Below are 26,751 nucleotides of genomic sequence, written 5' to 3'. Positions count from 1 at the left end.
CATTTAAAAAGCGCTCTCAAAGTCTGTGTATTATTTATTATTATTATTATTATTATGTGTGAGATTGGAACATACTGCAGTTACTGTCCGTTTTCCTATACACAATACACAGTGCTCTTTCCCATTGACGCGTGACCTCTACAAATAGCCTACGTTAAAAGTATGGGGATATGCCTAGTTAACGTCGCTGTGTGAAAAATAACCGGCCAATATTAAAAGTACTCTTCTAAAGTTCTAGAAAATATAGTTTTGTAACATGTCCTAAATTTTTAGCTAATTTAGATGTTTGGAAATATGCGTACTTTGGTGTTTTAGTTAATGTTATAGGTAATAGTACATTGCCTAGTTAACGTCGCTGTGTGAAAAATAACCGGCCAATATTAAAAGTACTCTTCTAAAATTCTAGACAATATGGTTTTGTAACATGTCCTAAATTTTTTGCTAATTTAGATGTTTGGAAATATGCGTACTTTGGTGTTTTAGGAAGGATATGTAAACGACAGATATAACACCAAAAAATATGAAGAAATTATTTCCAAACCGTGTTAAGTCTGCAAACCACCATGTTTCTCATTTTCAAGAACGCTGGTTAACAATAAGCACGTATTGTCTCATTTCGTAAACAAAGACCACAGAGAATTGTTTCAAACGATTAATGATTTTTGGTAGGCAAATCCAGTAAAATTGTACTCACTTTCTGAGCTTTCCACAACAACAGTTACTAGCGAGAGGTCTAGGTTTTGCAGTATCCGCTACCCACATCCCACACGATGATTTCATCGTGGCGTGCGAGACGGCCTGCTCAAAATTACCTGCCGATGAAGCCCAAAATTTGCGCATGGAAGTGGCTGGAACATACTGCAGTTACTGTCCGTTTTCCTATACACAATACACAGTGCTCTCACCATTGACGCGCGACCTCTACAAATGATGTATGTTGGGAGAATGGACACTTGCCTAGTTAACATCACTGTGTGAAAAAAAAACCAGCCAATATTTTATTTATTCTCCAAAACTTCTAGCAAATATATTTCTCTAACATGACGTAAAATTACAGCTAGGTTAGATGTTCAGAAATGGTCGCACTTTTGTAAAATATGAGTGAGGGCAAGGCATAGCTAGCCAACTCCCCGTGTTAATTGAATGGAGATTTGACCGAAAATATTGGTATCGGACCGCTCACTTCTGAAGGATGCCACAAAAAACGGTAAAAGCTACATTTAAATTATTCTAAATAGGTTCTAGAAAATAAAGTTTTGTAACATGTCCTAAATTTTTAGCTAATTTAGATGTTTTGAGAGGGTCGCACTTTTGTGTTTTAGGAAGGATATGTAAACGACAGATAACACCAAAAATATGAAGAAATTATTTCCAAACCGTGTTAAGTCAACAATCATTATGTTGCTCATTTTGAAGAATGCTGGTTAACAAAAAGCAGGTCTTTGTCTCATTTCGTTAACAAAGGTACACATACCATTGTTTCCTTTCGTTTCCTTTGTAATCGGTTATCCAACTGAAGCTATAATACCAGCTTTATTGCGATGTCGCACATTCAAAACAGAAACTTGTGCACAACCAGAGAAGATCTGATTTAATCAGTTGAGCTGCTTCAATGAGTGTTATCTTGATTTAATAGCTTTTAATGGGGTTTAAGTCCTGCAAAGGTCGAGATGAATTCTACTGTAGACATGACTGCATCATGACACTTAAATCAGCCAAGATTCCCCCTTCAAATATATCGAAGGATGAAAGGATTGCTCTCAAAGATCTGCAGAAATCAAAAGATATCCTCATCATGGGGGCCGACAAGGGAAATGTACAGTAGTACAAGACAAAGTTAGCTATGAGAACAAAGTGGAATCGATGCTAAGTGATGAAAAAACTTATGAGAAACTGAAAAAGGACCCCACGTTAATATACAAACGTAAACTTGTCAGTATTCTACAAAGACTCAAGAATGAAAATAAAATCGATGAAAATCAATACCGCCTACTATATCCTACAGCAGAGAACACACCCCGCTTGTATTGTACCACGAAAATACACAAACAGGGTGATCCAATCAAACCCATTGTTGACTGTATTGGCAGTGTAGGATATCAAACTTCGAAAGCTTTAGCGGAGATTCTTGCACCAATTGTAGGGCAGACAGAACACCACGTTACCAATTCAAAATCGTTGGCTGAAGAGATCAGTGGGATATACATTGACGATGGAGACATTTTTAATTCTCATGATGTTGTATCATTATTTACAAACACCCCCATCGACCAAGCGATAGCAGTCATCAAAACCAAGCTCATCAAAGATACCTCATTACCCACACGCACAAAACTCACCGCAGAAGACATTATGGAACTTCTTGAGTTTATTTTGACTACAACGTATTTTTCTTTCCGTGGAAATATTTATCGTCAGCGTTTCGGTGCAGCAATGGGCAGTCCTGTGAGTGCAATCGTCGCCAATCTCTACATGGAATGGTTGGAAGAACAAGCCATAACCAGTGCCCCCTTGGACTGCAAACCAAAGCTGTGGCGCCGTTATGTGGACGATATATTGGAAATCATCAAGAAAAACTCAACTGAAAAGCTAACCGACCACCTCAACTCGGTAGACCCATCAGGAAACATAAAATTCGCATACGAAGAAGAAGTAGAAGGAAAGATACCCTTTTTAGATACACTCATTGTCAGGAAACAAGATGGCTCTACAAAACTACTGGTTTATCGCAAAAAAACGCACACAGACCAATACTTAAACTTCGCTTCCCAACATCCATTACATCAGAAACTGGGCGTAATCCGGACACTACTAGATAGAATGCAGAATGTAGTAACTGAAGAGGAAGATAAGAAAGAGGAAGAAGAAAGAAAGCGTTAACAAACTGTGGTTATCCCAGATGGTCATTTGACAAAGTAAAACATCAAATGTCAAACAAATCAAAGAAGGAAACCAAAGAAAAGAAAAATGACAATGACCCGTCGAAAGGTATGGTAGTACTACCATACATAGAAGGACTCTCAGAAAAACTGCAACGCATCTTCTGGAAACACCGTATTGCCACCGCTATGAGGCCCCATAACACGCTACGGAACTTACTTGTCCATCCAAAAGACAAAATTGAATCCAACAAGACTTGTGAGGTTGTTTATAGAGTAGACTGCAAGGGATGTGACAAAACTTATATCGGTGAAACAGGAAGAGCATTCGGAACCAGATTAAAAGAACATCAGAAAGACGCCGAGAAAGTAAAGAACAGAACTTACACCAGAGCAAAAAGAAAAGAATCCCTTACAGAACAAAACAAATCCGCCATAACAGACCATATCGCACAAGAAAACCACGTTATCAACTGTGAGGGGGCTAAAATTATAGACAAAGACTCGAATCAGTTCACAAGAAAAATCCGAGAAGCCATGTGGATCAGGAGGAGGGGCAACAAAACCATGAATCGAGACATTGGGATGTATTCTCTAGATCACGTCTACGACTCGCTGCTAAACCAATCAAGAACCTGTGGGAATGAGACTACCAAGTCCCACGGCGGGAAGTGCAGTGAGCCTGGACATCTGTGATCAAGATGACATAACCGGTCATCGAAAGCTCAGAAAGTGAGTACAATTTTACTGGATTTGCCTACCAAAAAATCATTAAACATATACATGATGGGAACCAATAGGGGATTGATGGAAATGTGATACGTTCTTGACTTTCCGGATGGAATGTAGATACTTTTCGTGGCTATTACTGCTGTTCGCGTTTAATTCATGCATTCTTTTAGCCGACAATTTAATGCCTTTTGCATACTAAAAAGGTCGCTAGCGTAAATCCCGATGTTTTTTAACAGTATCGGTTTTTAACCAATGAACTAGCCACATTATTTCCCTAGACTTTACTGAAACCACAGATACCGAATCAAACGCAAAGTGATTAATAGATTTCAAACCAGAATTCAAAGAACCATGTAGCATAATAATGTCAGGCGTATCCATTGCAAGCGTAAAGTACAAAATACAAGTTGTGCTGTCTATAGAGAGATTGCGATATTTACGTGAAACGTGATACGGGAACGGCAACCGCATGTTACACTAGTCGAAAATAAGTTAGTATGCCCTCTAGAGGGTGAAATCCATTGTGAATTGGTCAATCGTAGAAATCCCGTAAGGCGGTCACGTTGCGGTTGGTAGCAAATAATAATGTTCCAAAATGACAAAAAAGGCATTACAAAATGCAGAAAAATGTTATGTTTGTCATGTTATGAAGCGATTCAAAGTATCCAAATTGAACAAGTACGGACCAATATATAATAAAATCCATTTTGGGGGTTAAAATTTGACCTAGTATAGATGCGAAGTGAATTTTCGACCAGAATTCGAAAGGGCAGATTTCCTATTCATTTGTGTGTGGCGAATGCTGTCCAAAAACATCTTGCGAAAAGGTTCGTCATTTCCTGGTTCGATGTACCCAAGGCGATTGAATGGGTTCTTTAGATATATTTGTCTCAGCATAGCGCCATCACGAGCTTATTACAGTTGTGTTTGGATGTAGTCTCGGGCCAGACTGTATGCGGCTATCACGTACATACCAGGAATGACGAGTGTTAGGATAGACACAAACTGGCTGTGTACAGGGTGATTTAAAATGAACTGTACCCAACTTCACCAATTTTTTTTTATATATTTGCGGAAATTATACATATCAAAAAACTATCATAGAAAGCAGTGATAAGTGCTCTGTAGTAGAAATTTTGAATTTTGATAATAAATGGTTTTAGTCAGAAGATATCGCATTTTCAAGTTATCATCCCATTTTTAGACCAACACACGGAACTATGTTTATCTGTGTTTTCTACCGCAGTAACAAATGCAACTTCCATGACTACGTACATGTACAGCAAAACCAAGACAAATGTTATTTCGCATTATTAAATCAATAATATTGATATTCAATTACAATATCAGGTGTGCAAAGATTACATGTTAAATAATACATGTAGAACAAAGAATCCGTTGACTTGAAATTGTAGAGGGAAATTCAAATAAAAATGGTGCTGGTGCAATATCCATACACTCGAACAAGAGACCTGAATTTTTTCACCAATAATAGAAAACATAGCCTATTACCCTATCACCATGATCACAGCTTGCAAAATAAAATTATTTAAATGTCGGTAAGTATTTAATTTTAATTTTATTTATTTATCAATTCATCTTATTTTTATTTTTAAATTCGCAATTTATGTTGAACTGAAACTGTTTGAGGGCAGTTGAGTGAGCAAAATGCTGTAGAACAGATAGTTTGAATAAAATACTCATCCGTGTGCAACATCGTTTTTGGTGTGTTTTCTAAGAATGTAATTTTCTTCAAAACCACTAGAGGTAAAGACATGATTTTTTCACCAATAACAGGAAACATACTATCCAGTTACAGCTTACAAACACAAATTATTTAAATGTCGGTAAGTATTTTATTTAAATTTTTGAAGTTGGGTACAGTTCATTTTAAATCACCCTGTAGGAGACTAGTTTGGATGCGAAAGGCATTCCACCACACAATGTCGTAATACTTAACCGTATGGCGTTAACAGTGAACGCCTCTTCGCAATATCTCCAATGATACAGGCAGAACGTCCACTACCAATGAGCCCGTAAAGTCACGATTGACAAATCGAGCAAACTACGGATACAATCATGTTAAACCTTTCCAGTGTGATATCTATGTTTGAGAATATGTTGCCCATCTATTATGTGCAAATTTTTTTTTTTGCACTTCCCACATATAGATTGATCTACGGTCAATTAACACTTTTATGCACTTGGGCGCATTTTGAAAATCATTGTTACCCGTTTTGAAACCAGGACATGCAGACCCATCATACACGATGTCGTGTGGGTATGCCTTATACGATATTAGCACTAGATTAGTTATACTTTCTAAAGGGTCTAAAAATGAAGATGAAACCCCTGGCCTTGGCTCACTGATTCATGCTTATTGGGAGTGACATTGTGATTGTGAATGAGTGTGTTGTGTGTAAGGTGTGAGTCACAAACTAAAAAAAATGGCACTTGCTGCAAAGACCCTGAAAAAAGATCTATGCTTGCAGAGAGTGACGGGTAAATCGAGTAAAACGCGGATACAGTCGCCAATTATCACCATATTTCAAACCGAGGTCGGTGCATGAAACATTACTACAACATATCTCTCATTCTTTTATGGGTGAGACACGGGCTTCTTGAAGAAAAAAAACAGAGAAATACTAGGCCTATCCGGGAGGCCTATTTTTAACGTCACCAGCATTAGAAAATAGCACAACTATTCCTTGTTCACCCACTGATCTGCTACTTTTCTATATTTGTCGCTTATTTATTATTATACAATCATGATCATTAATTAATTTATCAATATTTCGTCATTTAGGATATATTTATTCATAGCTAAACTATGCATATAAAAGTACGAGCATTGCACAATAGCTAATTATTCAGCCTCATTTAAATACATGATCATAACAAAGGCGCTGCTTTAGCGTTCTGGTTAATGGCCATTGAAAGAAAGTTGCATATAAAAAATGTTTAAAAACCAACACTCGTTCTTCAGAATTTACCGGAAAATACTGGCTAGTAATTGAAAGGATACACTTCCCGCATATTGTCAAAACAGGGAAATTACACATCCGTGGTCCAAATGACTACAGAGCAAATTATAGAATTGCATTTAAAAAAAGCTCAATAGCAAAAGCCATAGCAAACTTATAATACCACGAATACCGTATCATGTCTTTCTTTCTAGATATTAAATTTCACTATCAACCGGAAGAATCTGTGTTATTCCGACATTTATGTCAGCTGCCATACAATGCCAAAGGCATGCTCATACCTTTGGGCGGCGCGCAATGGACAATATTCATAACAACTCCCCATATCACCCCTGGGTAGAGAGAGGCAAGTAAGGTTAAGTGCCTTGCCCAAGAGCACAACACGATGGCACCGCCGGGCTCGAACTCGCAATCCACCGATTACAAGGCAGGGCCCGTACCGCTGCGCCAACGTGCTCTTATGACCAAGGTTTTTTATTCGTGAACACTCAGGAAATATAACCATTATTATTTATTCATTTATTTCAACTAGGAAATAGAAGCATAAGAAATGTTTCGTTGCTTTTTTTGTTATCACTTTATGATAAATTAAAAACTATTCAAAGAAATCAAAGACGTTTTGTAGTGATAATAATTATTTGGGTGTAATGAATGACTTACGTAATTTTAACCAATGGAAAAGGGATTGCGAGCCATCCTATATCAATTTTTAATTTAGCCAGGTATATCCAAAACGGTTAAAAAAAACCGGCAAAAACCATGCTCTTTTTAGTCAAGGCCGTTTATACAATGTTGATGCTATTTCAGATACATGTTTCAAACACCCCAGAGAAATAAATATGGCCATAGGCCTATATTGTTAAATATCTTTTGTTAATTCAAAATGATAATGTTATGGATTCGTGTATTTTCCGGTCAACTTGCGCGCAACTTGCACAAAACATTACTACTCAGCTATTTCCCGTCTGCATGCAATATCGATCATCATCGTATTGTATAATTAGTCTTGTAATTATTTGTTTGTGCAAATGGCCATTCAATCTTTACCAAATTTGTTATGTTTATGTAAACAAAGAAATAAATACAATCATGTTTATATTATTATTATTATAACTCGAGGTTTCAGAACCAGAAAGTCGTAACTCACTTTGACCAGCCCTCACAAAATGAGCATAAAGTTAATTGGCTCTTTGCTTTGTTCTTCGAAAATCAATATTTCTTTCACAGTGTCTTTTGTTTTCTATTGAATTTTATAGTGCCCTGGCGACTAAATGCTCATTTTGTGGGATCAGGTGATTGTGAGGTAACGCTTTCTGGCTCTCAGTCCTCGATGTACTTCTCCTTTTGAACTACTTAGTTGGTGCAGTCAGGGGTCAGACTTATAATCAACGGAGGATGGAAGTAACAGATTGCTAGTACGAGTCTCACTGAAGCCTTGGAAACTTTTTTTTCTTTTCATAATGCATGATTGCATTCCGATTTAATAGTTATATGGACTTTTCATCACTGATCTCCATTTTGATGGTGAAAAAGTCCCGGAAAAAGTGGGAATGGTGTGAGGACGATGCTGTATATTGGAACATGGGTCATTAATAGGCAGTTTGATAGGTACGACATTTACAAACACCTTTCAAACCATTTGCCTAATTAAGATTTGGTCTCCAACCGTTTATGAACTTCTTCAGCTTCATTGCATGGAAAGGTTTCATTCCGAATTGTTCTTGCATAATGCTATCATCCATCTCACACATGTCTTTCAGAAGTGTCCCATCTACCTGCTCATCTCGAAATAGTTCTTGCACCGACTCTGGAATTTTAAGTGATCGCAGAGCAAAGATCACTTCCTCCACGGACAAACCATCTACTTCGTCAGTTCCTGGTAGGATGGGGAGCTTCGTATCACAAACAGGCTTGAAGTAGGTAAAGCAGAAAAGAAAGGAATATTTAGCATATAACTTTGATCAGATAGAAGAACAATAATGCAGTTTATTCACCACAAATAATTATCGAAAAACTTTTTAACATTCACACACCTAAAAAAAGGAAATTGCTATAAGCATAACAAGTGTAGGAGGTCAGTTCCAGACTTGTAAGCTCTTTGTGATTAATGTTATGGGTATGATTACGTGTATGGTTGTGAGTACAAGTGTCAGTACTTTGGCATGAATATTGTGTCCGAGTAATTTGGCATGAGCATGAGCGTCGCGCACGAGTACCTTTATACAATATTATGTAGTATATTGATGCCAAGTATATTAAAAATATACTAATAGGACGAAATTTTTCATGTCATCGTTATATAAAATATAATATAATCATAAAAAAATCCATACCTCGGTTGCCGATTGGCGTGAGTTCCCATTTTCTTTCTCCGTATGCAGTTTTCTTTTTGAAAGAGCTTTGAGTAAACCCACATCCTCATAGTAGTCCTCTTCTCCTTCGGCTTTATTTTCTTCTTCCCATTTCCGAGCACCATCCACACCACGCGTTTCAACAAATGCAACGCTTACATCCAAATCACTTAATAAGGCCGCACTTTCTTCCGAGGGGGAATTCGCGGAAAACCTGCTTTCGGGTAAATATATTACATACTCCTCGTCATTGTCAACGTCATCCGCATCGTCTCTTTTGACGTCGTCATTTTGTAGGACTCTCTGTGGCTCAGAAACGAATGTGTCCTCTCCTGAGAGAGTTGTCTTTGAGTTATGGAAATCATCTTCCATTTCGAACATGCCGGATTCAGCTTCAGACAACGAAATTTCTTTACGAATTTCCTTCTTATCCTCTTCTTGGGATAACTTTGAACAATAAATAATATTGAAAATGATGATGAGAAGAATTTCGATATGTATACACGAGTTGCATAAAGTTTGCTATAAAAAAAAAAAAAAAGGTTTGTCTCAAAGCTCACGAGTTGTTTGAAAACAAATGCGATTTTTTTTTCATGGTATTTGGAGAAAAAAAATCTGATTTTCAAATGCGCGCGCGAGCTTTGAGACAAACTTTTTTTTTTTTTCTAATAGAGAGTTTCCGAAATAAAATTTACTTCAATTCAATGGCAACTTCATATTTCTTGCTCAGTTTTACTTCAACGCGAACGTCTGATTAGTTGATCAAAAGAAGGGCACGTGTAAGCGACTGCTGCAGAATATCTCCGTTTTGTTTGGTCAAGTAGGTTATTGGTCACAATTCGTATGCGAGGTGTTACGTGTAATCCGATTATCACCATGTCAACTGGATCACGCTTTTGCGTTCTACACCATGATCGAAATGATTGCAACACACCATCTATGGCATGTACTACCAATTCCAAAAGGTGCGTGATCCAGTTACCAGGGAGTTACGTAACCACTTCACTGGCGAATTCAAGACAAAAGACTCTACCTTAGGCGCTTCGTTTGAATAAACATGAGTAGACTCGCCAGGCGATGACTTTCTCAACAGGGAATTATGTCGGGAGCCAGCGCTAATCTCATCATATTATTTTTAAATTCGCTATATATTTCAATTAAATATTCTTATGATTTACCGATATGATTTTATGAAAACTCAATTATCAAGTTTTCCTACACTGCTAACTCCAGTAAAAAATTAGCCATTTTTACGTGAACTTAATTCCGTTGCCGTTGAAGTTTTCACAGATAACGACTTCGCAAACTGATTTTTTACGTCATGGTCACACACAAAAGTATATACCAAGCTTGACGTTTGCAACAAAAATTATTTTAACCTAATTTAATCACTAATTTTTGACAATATGTTACCCAAACCAAAAGAAATTTCCAATAATTGGTCTTTTAACCCTGGAACTACTGGGCCATATTTTACAACACGAAGGAGAGGGGAAGGGGTATAATTTTTTGGTAAATTATGCCCTCACCGAATGCAAGAAATCATGCTCTGACCCAATGACCCCATATTTTTATATTTGGCTCACACCGAATGCCCGCCCTTACCAGACAGGGTCTAATTTTGCATAAAACCGGGCAACGTTATTTCTATAGATCTGCTGCGCATTCAAATTGCATTGTATTGCATCGTAATTTCATTTGTGTCTATGCTAATTATGTTTACACAACATGAACTCACGTGTTTTCAAGCAAATTCGCCGATATTAAGGTGATCAAAAGCGATCGGAATGTCACAAAAGTACAGATCGCATTCAGCTTACTTCATATGAGATGATCTTTGGAAAAATACGGCATAATTTGTCTTGGTGTTTGCGGAATGCCATGCAGTAAAATATTAATACGTTGCGGCAATTCATGATTGACAACTAACAATCGGCGTGTCCTTCGTATCCTCCACTGTCAATTTCTTATCCACTCACTAAACCTTACATAAGCTTTGTGTTGATTACGTAATGTGTGGAGGCAAATTGCAATAAGTACAATGAAATAATGAGTAGGGCGGGCTCCGAGGCGGGTTTCTTCTTCATCTTACGTAACAGTATTGTTCTCCAAAAAAACCCGGAAGCTTGTCGTTTGGAGCTCTAGCTGAAATACAGCAAGATAATGTAAGATAGTAAATGTAAACCTGTATTTTAGCTAGAGTATCTCGAGCTAGCCCTTACAGTGAAAGTGCCAGCCCTACACCTATATCAGCATTAATCTAACATAATTTGCCTGGTATAATTTAACATCGTTTAATGCATATGCAATAAATACCTGTCCTGTTCTTTGTGATACCGGTCTAGTAGATAATGGTGAACCTGTTGATGAATTAAAAATTATATTTATAGCAGAAACGTCTAAGGCCTGCCGCCTGCTACATTGAACACTATACGCCGTAGAAGTGACGTCATAATCGGATTAACTACCATAGCGATAGATGAATACAATTTTTGAATATACCGCGCTGCACTGCAGCAGGTTGCACTCATTACCTGTTTTCAATCATATACTAGATTGAATACAATACCGCTCTTTTCAAACAGACTAATCTTACAGGTGCACGTGATTAGCATTTCTTTGTCATTTATGATTCAATGCATCGGTACCACATGAACGTTGTAGTGTGGGGCGACGTAGCCAAAATTGTATTCATCTATTGCTATGGTAGTTAATCCGATTAACTACGTCACTTCTACGGCGTATACGCCGTAGAAGTGACGTAGTGAATCGGATTAACTACCATAGCAATAGATGAATACAATTTTTGAATAGATCGCTCCGCACTACACGCAGATTACACCTAATCACCTGTGTAGGTCAGCACACACAGATTGAATACAATACCACTCTTTTTAAAGAAGCTTAACTTACAGGTGCAAGGTGCAAGTCTTTCTTTGATATATATGGTTCAATGCATCGGTACCGCGTTAACGTTGTAGTGCAGGGCGGTATAGTCAAAATTGTATTCATCTATTGCTATGGTAGCTAATCCGATTAACTACGTCACTTCTACGGCGTATGAAAACATCAGAAGCTGAACTATATATTGAACAATGACAATTCAACAACACAATTCAGTATCGAAGTTACGTAATGTTACTATGTCAACGGGATCACGCGCTAGAGTAATGAACCACGATCGAAATGATCACCACATAAAGTATATGGCACTCGAAGGCATACCAAAGTAGCGTGATCCGGTAACCAAGAGAATTACGTAACCACTTCGATGCTGAATAGTTTTAATAACTCCGTTCTGACATGTCTGAGATATTGTTTGAAATAATAGTAGCAGCATAGCCTGGTATAGCATACGTTTCTACACAATAACAAAGTATGTTTTGCATAACTTTTATTTTGCATTTAGAAACACCGCGCGATGTGTGTTGTAAGGGTGCATACTACCAAATTACTGTCGATCATCATTTATAAGACATTAGGATAATTATCCCTCACCAAACACAAAACTTTTCGACATCATTCGCAAAAGGTTATAAAAGGTTGTCAGAAAACGTTTAAATGTCGGGTTATATAGAGGGTACATTAATGGTATAAAACGTTTTTATAACATTAAATAACATTTTGTTGGTAATTTACTGCACAGCAAATACAAATGTTTTACAGAAAACATGTAAATGTCGGGTTATATAAAGGGTATAAAAACGTTTTAATAACATTCCAAAAACATTTTTGAAAACTTGGTACAAATCATTCTAAACAGAATGTTATTTTGGAGTTGAAAAAATATTTTGCAAAAAATGTTTGCCCAAAATATTTACAATAACATTTTAAAAATGTTTTCACGACCTTTATATAACCCGACATTTAAATGTTATTAAAACGTTTTATAAAAAACATATTCAGAACATTTCTGTGTTTGTTGGGTGCAAATATTTTAACATAATGTTATTTAAGTGTTGACAAAATATTTGGCCAAAAATATTTGCAAAAATAGTTTACAATGACATTTCGAAAACATTTTTAAAATATTGTTGTAGTGTGTTTTCATACAAAACGTTTAAAACGATTTCATGATCTTTATATAACCCGACATTTGAATGTTATTAAAACGTTTTTACCTAAACCAAAACCCGAAATATAACTTTTTTGTGTTTGCTGTGCCAAGCAAACACAAAACGTTTTCAACATCATTCGCAAAAGGTTATAAAAGGTTGTCAGAAAACGTTTAAATGTCGGGTTGTATAAAGGGTATATTAAGAGCATAAAACGGTTTCATAACCTTAAAAAACATTTTTTGATAATATACTATTACTGCTCAGCAAACAAAAATGTTTTACAGAAAACGTTTAAATATCGGGTTATATAAAGGGTATAAAACGTTTTAATAACATTCCAAAAACATTCTTGAAAACTTGATACAAAACATTCTAAACAGAATGCTATTTTGGGGTTGAAAAAATATTTTGCGAAAAACGTTTGCCCGAAATATTTGCATTAACGTTTTAAAAACGTTTTCATGACCTTTATATAACCCGACATTTAAATGTTATTAAAAAGGTTTTGAAAAAAACATTTAAGAACATTTCTGTGTTTGCTGGGTTCAAATATTTTAACATAATGTTATTTAAGTATTGACAAAATATTTTGAAAAAATTTATACAAAAATAGTTTACAATAACATTTTTTGAAAACATTTAAAAATATTGTTGTAGTGTGTTTTCATACAAAACGTTTTAAAATGTTATCATGCCCTTTATATAGCTCGACATGTTAATGTTATTAAAACGTTTTTACCTAAACCAAAAGCCAAAATATAACTTATTTAAAACGTTTTTAAAACGTTTTTGTGTTTGCTGGGAAGCCTATAACCACATAACAGTTTTCTATGTGAGTTTTATAGTCAGTAATTGAGAAAGAAACAATGTTAGCAGGTGTATGTTAGTTTATAAATGATTATTCACTGCCTATAAATTTCTACCTTTTTTGGTATCATTTGCAGTCATTGGGTATTCATTGCCAATCCTATTATCAGAGCTGACATCTTCATCGTCAATTTTCTCATAGCCATCACTGTTATCGGCATCATAGCTAACGCTCTCATCTTCCAATGCTAGGTATCCATATTTATCTAAAGGTAACTGATGGTCTGTGTCTAACAATATATGATAGTTCATGTCAGGCAGAGATCGGCTCTTGTGTGGTTGATCCGGTAATGCAAGCCACGGGGGTTTCTGTATTGTTGATGTGCAGATTTTAGATGCATAGAAACAACGAAATGCACGTTAATAATTGGTACAAACAAATATGACTACACCAGGCACAAAAAGAAACTCGTCAGTTATACAGTCATCCTTGCTGTTTATTCTGAAATATACATTTTATAATATTAAGGAGGTACTACACCCATTGCATTTTTTTTGCATTTTTTTGCATTTTGTGAAGAAATGAGAAAAGAAATTGGACAAAGTGGTATGCAAAATGAAGGGGCAAATCTTCTCGTTCAATTGGTGGCATCAGTATCAATGACGCGTACATGCTTAAGCCAAAAAGTGGTACATCACTGATGTTTTAAATTCACTTCATTTTAGAAAGCTTACTATCAACAGATTTCGTTAAAATTTTGGATATGTGTTGCTAACACATTAGGGAAATAATGCTGATATGTAAAATGTAAAATGGGAATAAGTGGTCCCTGATTTCTTTTATGACTTCATGAACTTGGTGCTCCACAACTATCAAAAAACGAACCGGTTAAAATGCTTCTATTTTCAATGTTGAGCTATATTTTGTATTTTGAACTTGCGACACTATTTCACTGAAACTTAATTAAGCCATAGGTAACAGGTTATCACAACCACACTACAGCAATGTTGAAAAAGATTGTATTTTTTGTCACCTATACCACCATATTAGGTAATTTTCCGTAAGCTTCATTTTTGTGATTTTGGTAACTATTTTATATTTATTTGCCCAATGCATGTCAACTAGGCAATCTAAATTGTACTCACCACTTACATCCCAAGGTATTTTAGTATATCCACCTCACACATTTCCATTATATATCCAGTAACAGACAAAATATCAAACTTGATGCCTCATTATGACATGTATGATATCACAGACTATCACATGTATTCAGACTTGATGCCTGAATTTGACCTGAACCAATTGACCTATAACCTGACCTTTGATGACCTTATAGCCTTTTTTAATCTCTTTTCCTAACAACACATTATGGAAGATACATACATGGGTAGTATTAAATTGTCTATGTGGAAGAGATTAGGCCTATTTAATTTATTCAGTGTTATAATCAATGAGTACATTTCTATAGATAGTATAACAAAGGATTTAATGTATTCTATTCATGTATTCTACTTGGACATGTTCAATAGAATAAATTATGGTTTGTTATGAAACACACATCTCGGTTACTAGGTTACAGTAAACAAAAAAAAAAATATATAGGGCTAAAATGATTTTCTAAAATGGTTTAAAATCAATTTGTAGGTAGAGATATTTTATAAGTTTAGGACATGAGATGATGAACATATTTATGTAGTTCATAAATTTGCAAGAAAAAAAAGAAGAGGGTACTGATGAAAATCAGGGTATTATTCCCCTTAATCGAACAAGAATTGATCAAGATTATGTATCTCCAAACCCTCAAACACCAAAAAGTTGCAATTTCAACGGTTTTCAATGGGAGTGCATCCTAGCACCACGGGCCAATCAATAAAGCACACAATGTAACAGGCACAATTGAATCGGTAAGGGGGTACTACACCCATTCATTTTTTTTTTTTGCATTTTTTTGCATTTTGTGAAGAAATTACAAAAACATGCTTTAAAGATAGAAGCCAAACATAGTGCACTTACGTCCACGGCGAATTCACCGTGACCTTTCCAGCCATAAACCCGCTTATTGAAGATTAAACCGATATATGCAGTACTAAACCATTATATAGTAATCTATTGTCCAATGCAAATTTATTACCACCTGATAATATTGATCCAATGAGCGACCGAATTGTCCGCTACGGACGAGTAATCCAATCGATAATGACTCTATTGACATGTACGAACGCAGCCCCACTGACCAAGTTTTGGGATATTTTTCACTGGTTTGCAGCTGTTTGCTGTCATTTACTCATCAAGGCAGAGTACCGTTATTATAAGGACTATGCCAATTATTTAAAGATTGACATGTAGAGAATAAGCCATAATTGATTGACAGAAAGTACTAAATTTGTACCTATGACGGTTTTATGACGCCAATCTTCAAAATACGATCAAAAAATGGCTGCCCGGTGAAGTAAAATGTGCATTGGAATAACACGGCGAGTTTGGATAGATGATAGGATTTCTTTTTAATAAAAATGTATGTTCCCCCGTTATTAAAGCTTGTACCGGGTTGAAGATTCAAATATTTGGAAAAGAATAAGTAATTGAAACAGAGAGAAAGTACTAAAATCATAGCTTTTATACTTTTTGATATATGATACTAACTAGTTCATCCCCAATAGCTACGATACAGCGCTACCAGTAAGGGTTCAATTGCCTATTGTGAGTGCCCCTGTGTTGTGTGAATACATGAAGTTAACAATAACTGCATGATGAAGGAGGTACATCACTGATGATTTAAATTCACTTCATTTTGGAAAGCTTACTATCAACGGATTTCGTTAAAATTTTGGATATGTGTTGCTAACACATTAGGGAAATAAAGTTGATATGTAAAATGGGAATAAGTGGTTCCTGATGTCTTTTATGACTTCATGAACTTGGTGCTCCACAACTATCAAAAAAGGAACTGGTTAAAATGCTTCTATTTTCAATGTTGAGCTATATTTTGTATTTTTAACTTGCGACATTATTTCACTGAAACTTAATTAAGCCATAGATAACAGGTCAGGTTACCGCAACCATACTACAGCAATGTTGAAAAAAATTGTATTTCTTGTCACCTGTACCACCATATTGGGTAGTTTTCCGTAAGCTTAACTTTTGTGATTTTGGTAACTATTTTATATTTATTTGTGAAATCCATCTGAATTAGGCATTCTAAATTGTACTCACCATTTACATCCCAAGGTATATTAGTATATCCACCATGCACTTCTCGATATATATCCAGTTAAAGACAGAATATCAAAATTATGCCTCCTTATGATATCACAGACTCTCACATGTGTATTCAAAATTGATGCTTAAATTTGACCTGAACCAATTGACCTATAACCTGACATACGGTGACCTAATAGCCTTTTCTTCTCCTAACAACACATTATAGTATTAAATTGACTAATGACTATGCATCCATTGTATAAGTGTTTATTTAATTTATTCAGTGTTATATTTTGCATGCACCACCACTAGATTTTTCTAGAGAGTATAACAAAGGATTTAATGTATTCTATTCATGTAACCTACTTGAACATGTTGAATAGAATAAATTATAGTTTGTTATGAAACACAGATCTGAGTTACTAGGATACAGTAAACAAAAAATATATAGGGCTAAAATGACTTACTAAAATGGTTTAAAATCACTTTGTATGTAGATATATTTTATAAGTTCAGGACATGAGGTGATAAACATATTTATGTACTTAATAAATTTGCAAGAAAAAAAAAGAAGCGGGGTACTGATGAAAACCAGGGTATTATTCCCCCTTAAACTTGCAACTTTTGAATTTGGGGTTTGAGGGTTTTGATGCACATATCTTGGTCAATTCTTGTTCGATTTTCACGAACAGAGTGTCTGAATGGCAATCCGGATTTCATTTTAAATCAAATCAATTTGAAAGCTGCTTTTAAATTCACATTTTGGTCCAAGTTCCTATACAGTGGGGAGAGTTCTAGAGAGTACAGCTTTAAATGAAAACCAAATGTGTGCTCGTGAATGGATCATATTTTTTATATTCGGTGTTCAATGCAAAACGAACCTGTCCAATCGTCTGTGATGTGTTCTGATTTGAATCATCAAAGGATAGGTAGTCAGGAACACTTCTATCATCACAGCTGGGATCTTCATCACTTATTTCCTCATAGGCATCGTGGTCATCGTCGTTATACCAAGAGCTCTCCTGGTCACCCCGTTTTAACAATACATCCTTATCCATATCAGGCAGAGATCGGCTCATGTTTCGTGATTGATCCGGCAATGAAAGCCTGGAGGAATTCTGCATCTCTGATGAAGAAAACGTCTCTTGTGGGCGAGGTGGAGGCTCTGGGACGACTTTACAAAAAAAAGATAAAAATAATCGTTGTCTTACTATAATACAGAGCGGATTCTACTTTTAGTTTGCTTGCTAAATTATTTAGTAATATGAGTAAGGGGGTGCATGATATTCGTAGAATCCGTTCTCAGCGGAAATCCGAAAACTCGGCATTTATTGCAACGATAAACGCATGCAAACTATCAACGAGCATCTGAACATGACGAATGGTAATTGGACCGTACGACTTTGCGCGAACTATAATTATGAGTAAATTTTGTTAACCCATTTTGGAAGGATTTACAAGATATGCACAGTAGCCTACATCTCAAATGAAAGGGGTGAACTCTAACATTATAATTTGTATCACTATTTATTTGCGAAATGTATTCATACCTTGTGGAATTATTGGTCTTGAAATGTATTGAATATCTTCAAATGTCTTCCTCCTCAATTTATCCATTGTAAAGGGGTAAACTCCTGCTTGTAAATCACGCTGTGTAAGTGGATTCGTAAAAAAACGGCTCAACGCCCTACCACGGACAGGTAATTTTGGCGGAGCTTTTTGGAATATTTTCTTCCATGGTTTCAACAAAACAAGCATTTCTTTATAGCCACATATAAGTTGATCCATCCGGAGGTCCAGACCAAATTTTGTTGCAGACTGACGACCTTGCTTACGATTAGGAGAAATCGACGACGGAATGTAAAGATCCATATCAATCTGTCGAATAATAATGACGAGTAGTTTAGAGAGTTGAGTCAATCATGATAAGGCAGGTCGTGTGTATCTTAAAGTTAAGTTGTATGACCATTTCATTTGGGGCCGTCATGGGGTGGGGTGGTGTGCGACACCCCCTGGCGATCCCTAAAAAAAGAAAATTTATCCCGGTAACTTGCAAAACGTTCCCTTGGAAATTCCTGTTTTTTCTCTCAAACTTGGTTAAAAAAGAAAGCTATAAATCCATTCTTTCTATTAGGGAAATCATAAATTATGAGTGCTAGGGCAGCTCCCCTGATGCCTGGAAAAAGCCTAAAACTCGTGAGCTCGCTCAAAATACCGGGATGAAATTGACACAACAGTTGTAATATATGTATCTTGCTTTGACACAATTTTGTCCATTTTAGCATTGAAATAATAAATATTTCGCGCTTATTTGTTCTGGTAATGTTCTTTTAATAACAGATCAGTGGGACGATTTGGAAATTTTCCTCTCTTGCTCGGTGCTCCGGCAAATCCCTGGATCCCACCGTGAAGGGACCATGGTGAGCCCTTGAGCTCACATTTTTGCGCTCAGAACATTTTAACCACCCGGCCGAATTTACCACAGGGCCCAGTGGACACGTGTCCAGGGCCACGATCTAGGGAGAGGGCAAGACAAATATCATTACACACAGTCAACCCCTTTTGAAATTTAGCATTGAAATAGCAAATTGAAATAGCGCACTTTCCCCGGTTAAGTAATTATGTGGACTGTTCAGTACAGTTGTGGGGGACGAGGGTGTAACACTTCTATCCGTAAATGTAAATCTGGCCCTGATACCAGCACAGATTATTTCTCCACACCCTCCTGAGAAAATGGTCTAGCGACGGCCCTATCTTCTGTAGATCTTCCTTTATCTCCAGAGACATTACATGTAAAATAAAAGAGGCTCCATTAAAAATAACCCCATTCAAGTTTGTAATGAAATTTGCACAAAATGCTAATTGAACACTATTTGATCAAAGATATTGAAACTATTTGAAAAAAGAAACTGTCTACATTGTACTTTTGACCTACCCCATTGGCCATGATGAGTCCTGTTTTGTAATCCTGATCACTTCCAAGAATAAATTCTGTGCTAGTTTTGGATGTGACAACAAGATGAGCGGATCTCCCTAAATTTGGTAGTCTGTCAAGTAGGGCCTGTTGAGAAATATTATTTGAACAGGTTGATGTTTGTACGTTTGTAACCTTATACCTTTCAGCGTGTTTATGTGAGCAGATGTGCGGTATATTGCGGCATCATTTCAGCCAGTCAGAAATTATCCGGAAACTTGCTCACAATAAACACTAGCCGTATTTGTATGAACCGCACATCGATATCCTTCTCAACCGAAGGATATTGGCACGAGATATTTCCACTATAAATACACGAAGATAAATTGTGTGCTGTATTGGCATGATACGTAGGAGTAGACATTCGGAACGCTTCTCACCGAAGGATTTATCAAAACAGAAGCTGCATGTTTGCCGCCACGATCATACTGTTGAATGGGCTGCTTATAACTCGCGCCACAATATTTACACATTCCCTGGGTGACCTCGGGGTCACTGGAAATGTAAGGTAATGTTATTTGGTATATAATTTGTGCGGCATAAATTGTTTGTTTTCAAGAAAACAAAAGTCAGCACGTATCGTGCTGCAACATGTCCAAGAACTATTATTATCGAAATAAGATAAGTAGAGGCTCATCTAAAAAAGAGAGCTAAAACATCTTTGCATATTTTACATTCTTAAATAGATTATCGATTTGTTAATAAAAAAAAGGTGCGGCTTTATAACTTGCAAAATCAATGTTCAGCATTGATATAGACTACTTATGTGTCTTCACTCCTCCCTATGTCAAAATTAAAAAGCTACCCCAACTATCCATAAGATGAATGGCAGCGGCGCTGCGTATGCCATGATAGTAGGGCGAATCCACTAGTTTTTCAACAGCCACGCATGGCAATTTTGTTCGAGATTTTGTACGAATGTGGCGTTACCATTCATCAGCTGAAATGGCTAATTTTTACGATCTGTGCATGCTCATTACCCTCTTTAACGTTACCAACTCAAGAAAATTGGATTTTGTTTGTGTGTGTGTTAGGTTTTGTTTCCAAAGCGCAGAGTGTAAGTTCAAAGCGCAGACATGAGTTTACCATATTCTTTCAACACATATTCAACTGCAAGTCAAGAAATAGGTTTTTCCACACACCAAAAATAACCGGATATATTCAAGGATTTGAAATATAATCATGTCAAAAGAATATTTTGAAAGACAACTCATAGATAAATTAATAACATCGCTGAGCTATTAGCGATTGGGTTTTAGCCAATGATTGGGTTTTAACCAATCGCTCACCGAGCGCGGAGTATGTGCCTGTGCGTAGCGCACTATAAATCACTGCGCTTTTTTTTTTACAAGTTCAGCTTATTTTGTAATAGCAGCTACTCTCAGCAGCCGGCGGGCAGTTTATAAAGACACGTGCTATGATGCCTGTACAAAATAATTCTTTACCTGCTGTGGACGATGTGCGGGGTATCCTTCCTTTTCCGGCTTGCTTCGCTCGCGGCAATTATATGGTAAATGCGAATCTATTGGTCATTCTGGATGGAGCTCGAAGGGGGTTCCCACCCACGCACCCACTCGGAGTCGGAAAATATTGCAAATTTATCACCCGTGTGTATAATTACCTTGCTGTGTTTGTCAAGTTTAACTGGTTTGATCGTGACTGGTAGTGGAAAGCGCTCCAGCACCTCGGTAATTGAGTACATGATACCCTCAGTATTAACCGTCTGATGTATTGGTCATTCTGGATGGAGCTCGAAGGGGTTCCCACCCACGCACCCACTCGGAGTCGGAAAATATTGCAAATTTATCACCCGTGTGTATAATTACCTTGCTGTGTTTGTCAAGTTTAACTGGTTTGATCGTGACTGGTAGTGGAAAGCGCTCCAGCACCTCGGTAATTGAGTACATGATACCCTCAGTATTAACCGTCTGATATACGCCATTCCATGCAGGATCCAGGACTAGAGTACGACTCTTAATTGTACATCTGCAACAACAGGTAACACTATTATAATATAGCCATTTAGTCATGCGAAGCAAGGTCCATTTTAACCAGTATGCTTCGACTATATTTATAAATACGTTTTTATAAATACGCACGTGACCTATGGGCATAACATACCAAGACCAGCAGGCGCCACATGCATTGACCACTATACAGAAAAGGATAGGAACTCTGTTCATAACATAAATATCATCAAATTTAAGTATTAATTGTATTATAGCAAATTTATTACACAAGGGGAGATTCCGAATTTGTAATATGTTATCAAAAACAACATTTTGAAAGTATTTGACGACGGAAAAATATTCAACGACGGAGACGTTTACAATATAATCACAAAGTTGAACAAAATTGATAATTTTGCTGCACGGTAGTCTCATGTTGTTCCACCTTTACATTCAACTGTATAGGAAGACCACCCGATTTGTAGACGGTCACTTCGAGACTTACTGTCTACAAGCTGTTATGGCAGCGTGGAGGTGGTCACGTGCGTATTTATAAAACGTATTTATAAATATAGTCGAAGAATACTGATAATATGGTCATGTATTTGACCACAAATGAAAGTTCATTCTTTTCAGACTGACTGGCACTCTCCCATATTATCATCCCCTTGATAAATCGGCCTTTCCGCTCTTTTTATTATGTAGTGAGTAGTGAAAACCTCACTATGTTCATTATCATTTTATCAAATTTAAAATTGACAGAAATACTACATTATTGCTTCAACATGAATTTGAGTTGACTTTGAAATAGGAAAACCCCAAACGTTTATTCAATTTTCGGTGGATTGATTCTTCTACTATGTTCTCCAAATAAAAGAGTGAAAAAGCCACTCCTTTATTAAAAAAACGATATAAAAGGACAACTATATTGTGCGTGAAAATCGGAAAAGAATGGATAAACACCGCAGCCTGAGATTAGGGTTAGGGTTTAAGGTAGCGTTAGGGTTAGAGCTACGGTTATGCCTAAGGTTAGCATGGTTGGAACAAGTGTTAGGGTGCGCTAGGTATTCTATAGTTCTACCCTCAGATATGTGCAAAACAAAAACATACCCTAAATCTTACCCTAACTTTAACTAAAGCCCTATCCATTCAAGACATAAACTGCAGCTTGTAACAGAAAACAAAAATACAGTTACATTTTTGTGCAAATATAAAAGGCGCAGTGGCATAGGCTAATAGAACTTCTCTATAGTGTGTCTCGTCTCAATTTGAAAGTGACGCCATTTTGGATTTCACAGTGGTAGACTCGAATCCGTGCATTTACATAGTTGCGTCGCCAGCCTACGGACAAATCGCCCACCCCCTTCTATGTGTGTGTACGCCCCGCGGTATTAAGTTTACGAGATTTGAATCTGCCACTACGAAATCCAACATGGGGTTACTCTCAATTTGACATGTTTGAGACGAAGCAGACTATAGTTGGATGTTTTGTTTTTGGAAGCTTTAGTAAATCAGGTATAACGTTTGAACCCGAATGGCTAAAGAAACCAAATTTAGTGCTTCTGGTAGACATTATTGCTTAATAATGTATAATATTGTAAATATTTTTTCATTGCACTTTATCATTTTGTACTTTAAAACAAAATATGATTGTATAAGTAACTTTATCTGTTACAGGTCTCTGGATTCTTTTCTGTGGCGAGTAGACGGGGTGGCATAAACCCAAACTTGAACTTTTCGAGTTATAGAGCTCATCCGTTTCTATACCCGTGTTTACATGTTATTACGATCAAATGCTAGGCTGATCATGGAATGAGCTGAATAAATTGGAGTGTAAGGAAGTAATGTATCTCTATGGCCTCCGGTTTAGCTTTGGAAACAAAAGAATATATCACGCTATCCACTAGAAAGACTAATCACGTTTTGATGTGACAATGAAATTCTCCATGAAGTCAAATCAGCCAATAGAAGTGGACTGACTGTCTTCGTGGGTTACCTAAAGGCTTAGTTGGTGGAAGTATAAGAGTTTGAAAGAGCAGTCAGTTGGTGGAATTTAGAGATGGTTGAACCCGGGCCCTACCGATTGTAGTTGTAAGGGTTTTTATTGATGCAGAAAGGGTATAGGTGACTTCATGACATCAAGCTGCTTAAGCTGAATCATTGCGCACGTTGTGATAAAAGTAAAAGTTAAAAGATGTGGAGACATTTTAAGTTTGACCCCTAGTGACCTCTAGATGTCACGAAAGGTCACACAGGGGTAAAAATATGAAAATGCTCCAATCTTGTCAACAGATACACCAAATTATTTATTCGTCTGATCAAAAGGATTTTAAATAATGTATAATTTGTGCTATCTATGACCTATCGTTACAGAGTTATTCTATAACAAAACCCATTTTGGGGTAAAAATGGCACATTTTGGTTTTACAGGGGTAAAAAACTTGCTTTTGACAAAATGGTGGAAAATTGTCTGTTTATGCCTTTGGCTAGCCATAGGGCCCTGTTGATTGTTGACTTCCATTGCAAATAACAAGTAGAGAGTACATTTTAGATGGTCTAAGTCCTATACTGTTTCTTGATTCTTGTATCATGACAAACAATTTGCTACCAATTTTAGGAAAATCGGAGCAAGTTGAAATTTTTACCCCTGTACAACCAAAAATGTGCTGTGTTCACCCCAAAATGAGGTTTTTGTAGAATAACTCTGTAACGATAGGTCGTAGATACACAAACTATACATTCTTGATCAGACGAATAATTTGGTATTCTGAAGACAACCTTGGGAAATTTTTACTCGTGTGTGACATTTTCTGACCTCTAACGGTCAGTGGGGGTCAAATCCAAAATGCGCCCATCTTAAAATAAACTTTGGACTATGTACTTCACGTGTGGAAACTCCCATGCTTTTATCACAAAGTGCACAATTGTACCAAATTTGGGAGCTTTATAGCAGCTAAACCATGATTTACTTCACAGCAAGTTTACCTCAGAAAATCTTTGATTCCATCTCTTGTTGTCATTTCACAAGTACTCTTGATTTCAAGGAGGTCTCCTATCTTCAACGTTATGAGGGCTTCTTTTGGAATGTTTGTAGGTGACTCTACAACTTTGACGTATCTCGGCATCTTTAGTAAAATATCATATACACTAAACAATCTGACGGGAGTTTCCTTGTCCATCACGATCTAAAATTAATAAACAATAACATTCGAATAGTTAAACCCCTGAGTTAACACGAGAATGATTGGTTCGTTTATTTGAAAGCCTATAACATTATATAGAGCCTTGTTGAATTTGTATGATTATAATAATATTTTCGTGAATTTTGTCACCTCATGGGACTGGAACTGGAAGACATTTCCATGGTCACTTTTATGACTTGTCACCCGTCACGATACTCTGCCTCTGGTGCATGTAGTAACACCAGTGGAATCTGCATGCAACTATAGCTATTTTTATGTCAGGTAGATTCAAGTTTACGATTTGAAAAGATGTTCAAAATCACTCAAAATACCTTGAATAGCCCTGGATACATCTGAGGTACATTAATGATGGTCTGAGCTTCTGAATCTGCAGAAGTTGTCTTCCTTGTATCTTCTACTCGCGCTGTCACTTGATTCACATGCATCGTTGTTTCCAAGAAGAAAATGCCATTCTGGATTTCAGGAATTTCGTTCACATAATGTCCACCTGATCCTACTTTGACTGGTAGCGGTAGTGAATAGTTTGTAACTATATGACTTGGGGTATATTTCGCTGTTGTCCATTGATCAAAATCGGATGTGGCCATTTTACTTGTGTATCTGGTATATGCTTACAATTATTGACATGCATTGGAGTATGTCACGTACACTTTTTATTCGATGTGAATTGCAGGCAATGTCTTTATGGTTGTAATGCATTTCTATCCGAATGCACTGTAACTAAATTTCATATGAGCGATATATGGTAAGTTTACTCAAAACATGCCACATTCACTTACAACTACGGGATAGGGCCATTCCAGGAACTCAACCACATAAGCCCGTTCGCAATTTCAGATCAAAGTGCATTGTGGGTAAGTGCATTGTGGGTAATATCCATGAGAGAAAAGAGAGATAAACATTGAGGGCTCGCCACAGTATTTCAAAGAGGGTGAACTCTGCACTTAGTAAAAACACTTTAATAGTACGTGTGTTTTGCATTATTTTTTGGTGTTGATACACTTGTATAAGACTAGGAAAGTATTGATGAGCTAGAAAATTTGGACGAAAATTCTATACTATGCGTAATAAAAATCGGTGATATGAAAGGGCCAGTCATCTGTCGAAATAACAATGACGTAAGAAGGTGAACTAAAATTAAGACACAATAAGATAAAATAAAATACTGGACTTTGAACCTTGAACTTTTACGAATTTTCATCTCATTGGACGACATCTGGCAACTGCAAAGATGCTCCGGTATTGATCGTAATGATGGTGTCAACGATGAATATTGATATTTAATGAATCCCATGCGTGAGAAATTTCAGGTCCTTAGTTTGTTGATGGGCATAGTTCCTCTAGTCGTTCCCAAATAGCTTCCCTGAAATCGGAGCAGTTTAAAAAAAACCGACCACCCCAATTTTAACAGATAAGTCAAACTATACTTTTTCACTTTTTGCTTTATATTTGACCGGAAAAATTAATTTCAAATCAAAAGATGTATCTCTGAATTGTGCTGATTTCAACATGTATCAATCGACTTTTAGCGCGACTATGCATAACAAAAGAAGCTGGTGACCACCGTTCTGAGTGCGTATACTCGTATAAAGTCTGATATAACAACCTT

At 36.6% G+C, this 26,751-nt stretch overlaps 4 protein-coding genes across 5 annotated transcripts; 2 read left to right on the top strand and 2 right to left on the bottom strand.

Moving 5' to 3' along the window:
* The first annotated feature begins 1,863 nt into the window (after positions 1 to 1,863).
* On the top strand, positions 1,864 to 2,880 carry LOC140147412 (uncharacterized). The gene has a single exon (XM_072169190.1). The coding sequence runs from the start codon at positions 1,864 to 1,866 to the stop codon at positions 2,878 to 2,880; it is 1,017 nt and encodes a 338-aa protein (XP_072025291.1).
* A 47-nt stretch (positions 2,881 to 2,927) lies between these two features.
* On the top strand, positions 2,928 to 5,787 carry LOC140147411 (uncharacterized). Its single transcript, XM_072169189.1, has 2 exons — positions 2,928 to 3,555; positions 5,783 to 5,787. The coding sequence occupies exons 1-2, from the start codon at positions 2,928 to 2,930 to the stop codon at positions 5,785 to 5,787; spliced, it is 633 nt and encodes a 210-aa protein (XP_072025290.1).
* A 1,159-nt stretch (positions 5,788 to 6,946) lies between these two features.
* On the bottom strand, positions 6,947 to 21,740 carry LOC140148923 (uncharacterized). Of its 2 annotated transcripts, XM_072171033.1 has the most exons (8): positions 21,612 to 21,740; positions 19,952 to 20,077; positions 18,567 to 18,894; positions 17,898 to 18,190; positions 13,928 to 14,180; positions 11,263 to 11,306; positions 8,929 to 9,393; positions 6,947 to 8,505 (listed from the first exon to the last, which is right to left on the bottom strand). In XM_072171033.1, the coding sequence occupies exons 1-8, from the start codon at positions 21,690 to 21,692 to the stop codon at positions 8,239 to 8,241; spliced, it is 1,857 nt and encodes a 618-aa protein (XP_072027134.1). In that variant the 5' UTR covers positions 21,693 to 21,740; the 3' UTR covers positions 6,947 to 8,238. The 2 variants fall into 2 exon arrangements, with proteins under 2 accessions (XP_072027134.1, XP_072027135.1); XM_072171034.1 differs by lacking the exon at positions 19,952 to 20,077 and having other exon boundaries at positions 21,612 to 21,736.
* On the bottom strand, positions 21,706 to 25,971 carry LOC140147410 (uncharacterized). Its single transcript, XM_072169188.1, has 3 exons — positions 25,454 to 25,971; positions 24,925 to 25,124; positions 21,706 to 21,976 (listed from the first exon to the last, which is right to left on the bottom strand). The coding sequence occupies exons 1-3, from the start codon at positions 25,727 to 25,729 to the stop codon at positions 21,706 to 21,708; spliced, it is 747 nt and encodes a 248-aa protein (XP_072025289.1). The 5' UTR covers positions 25,730 to 25,971.
* Positions 25,972 to 26,751: the final 780 nt, after the last annotated feature.

Source organism: Amphiura filiformis, chromosome 3 (genome assembly GCF_039555335.1).
Source record: "Amphiura filiformis chromosome 3, Afil_fr2py, whole genome shotgun sequence".
In the NCBI taxonomy this organism is placed as follows: Eukaryota; Metazoa; Echinodermata; class Ophiuroidea; order Amphilepidida; family Amphiuridae; genus Amphiura; species Amphiura filiformis.
This window is presented reverse-complemented; position numbering and strand designations above follow the sequence as displayed.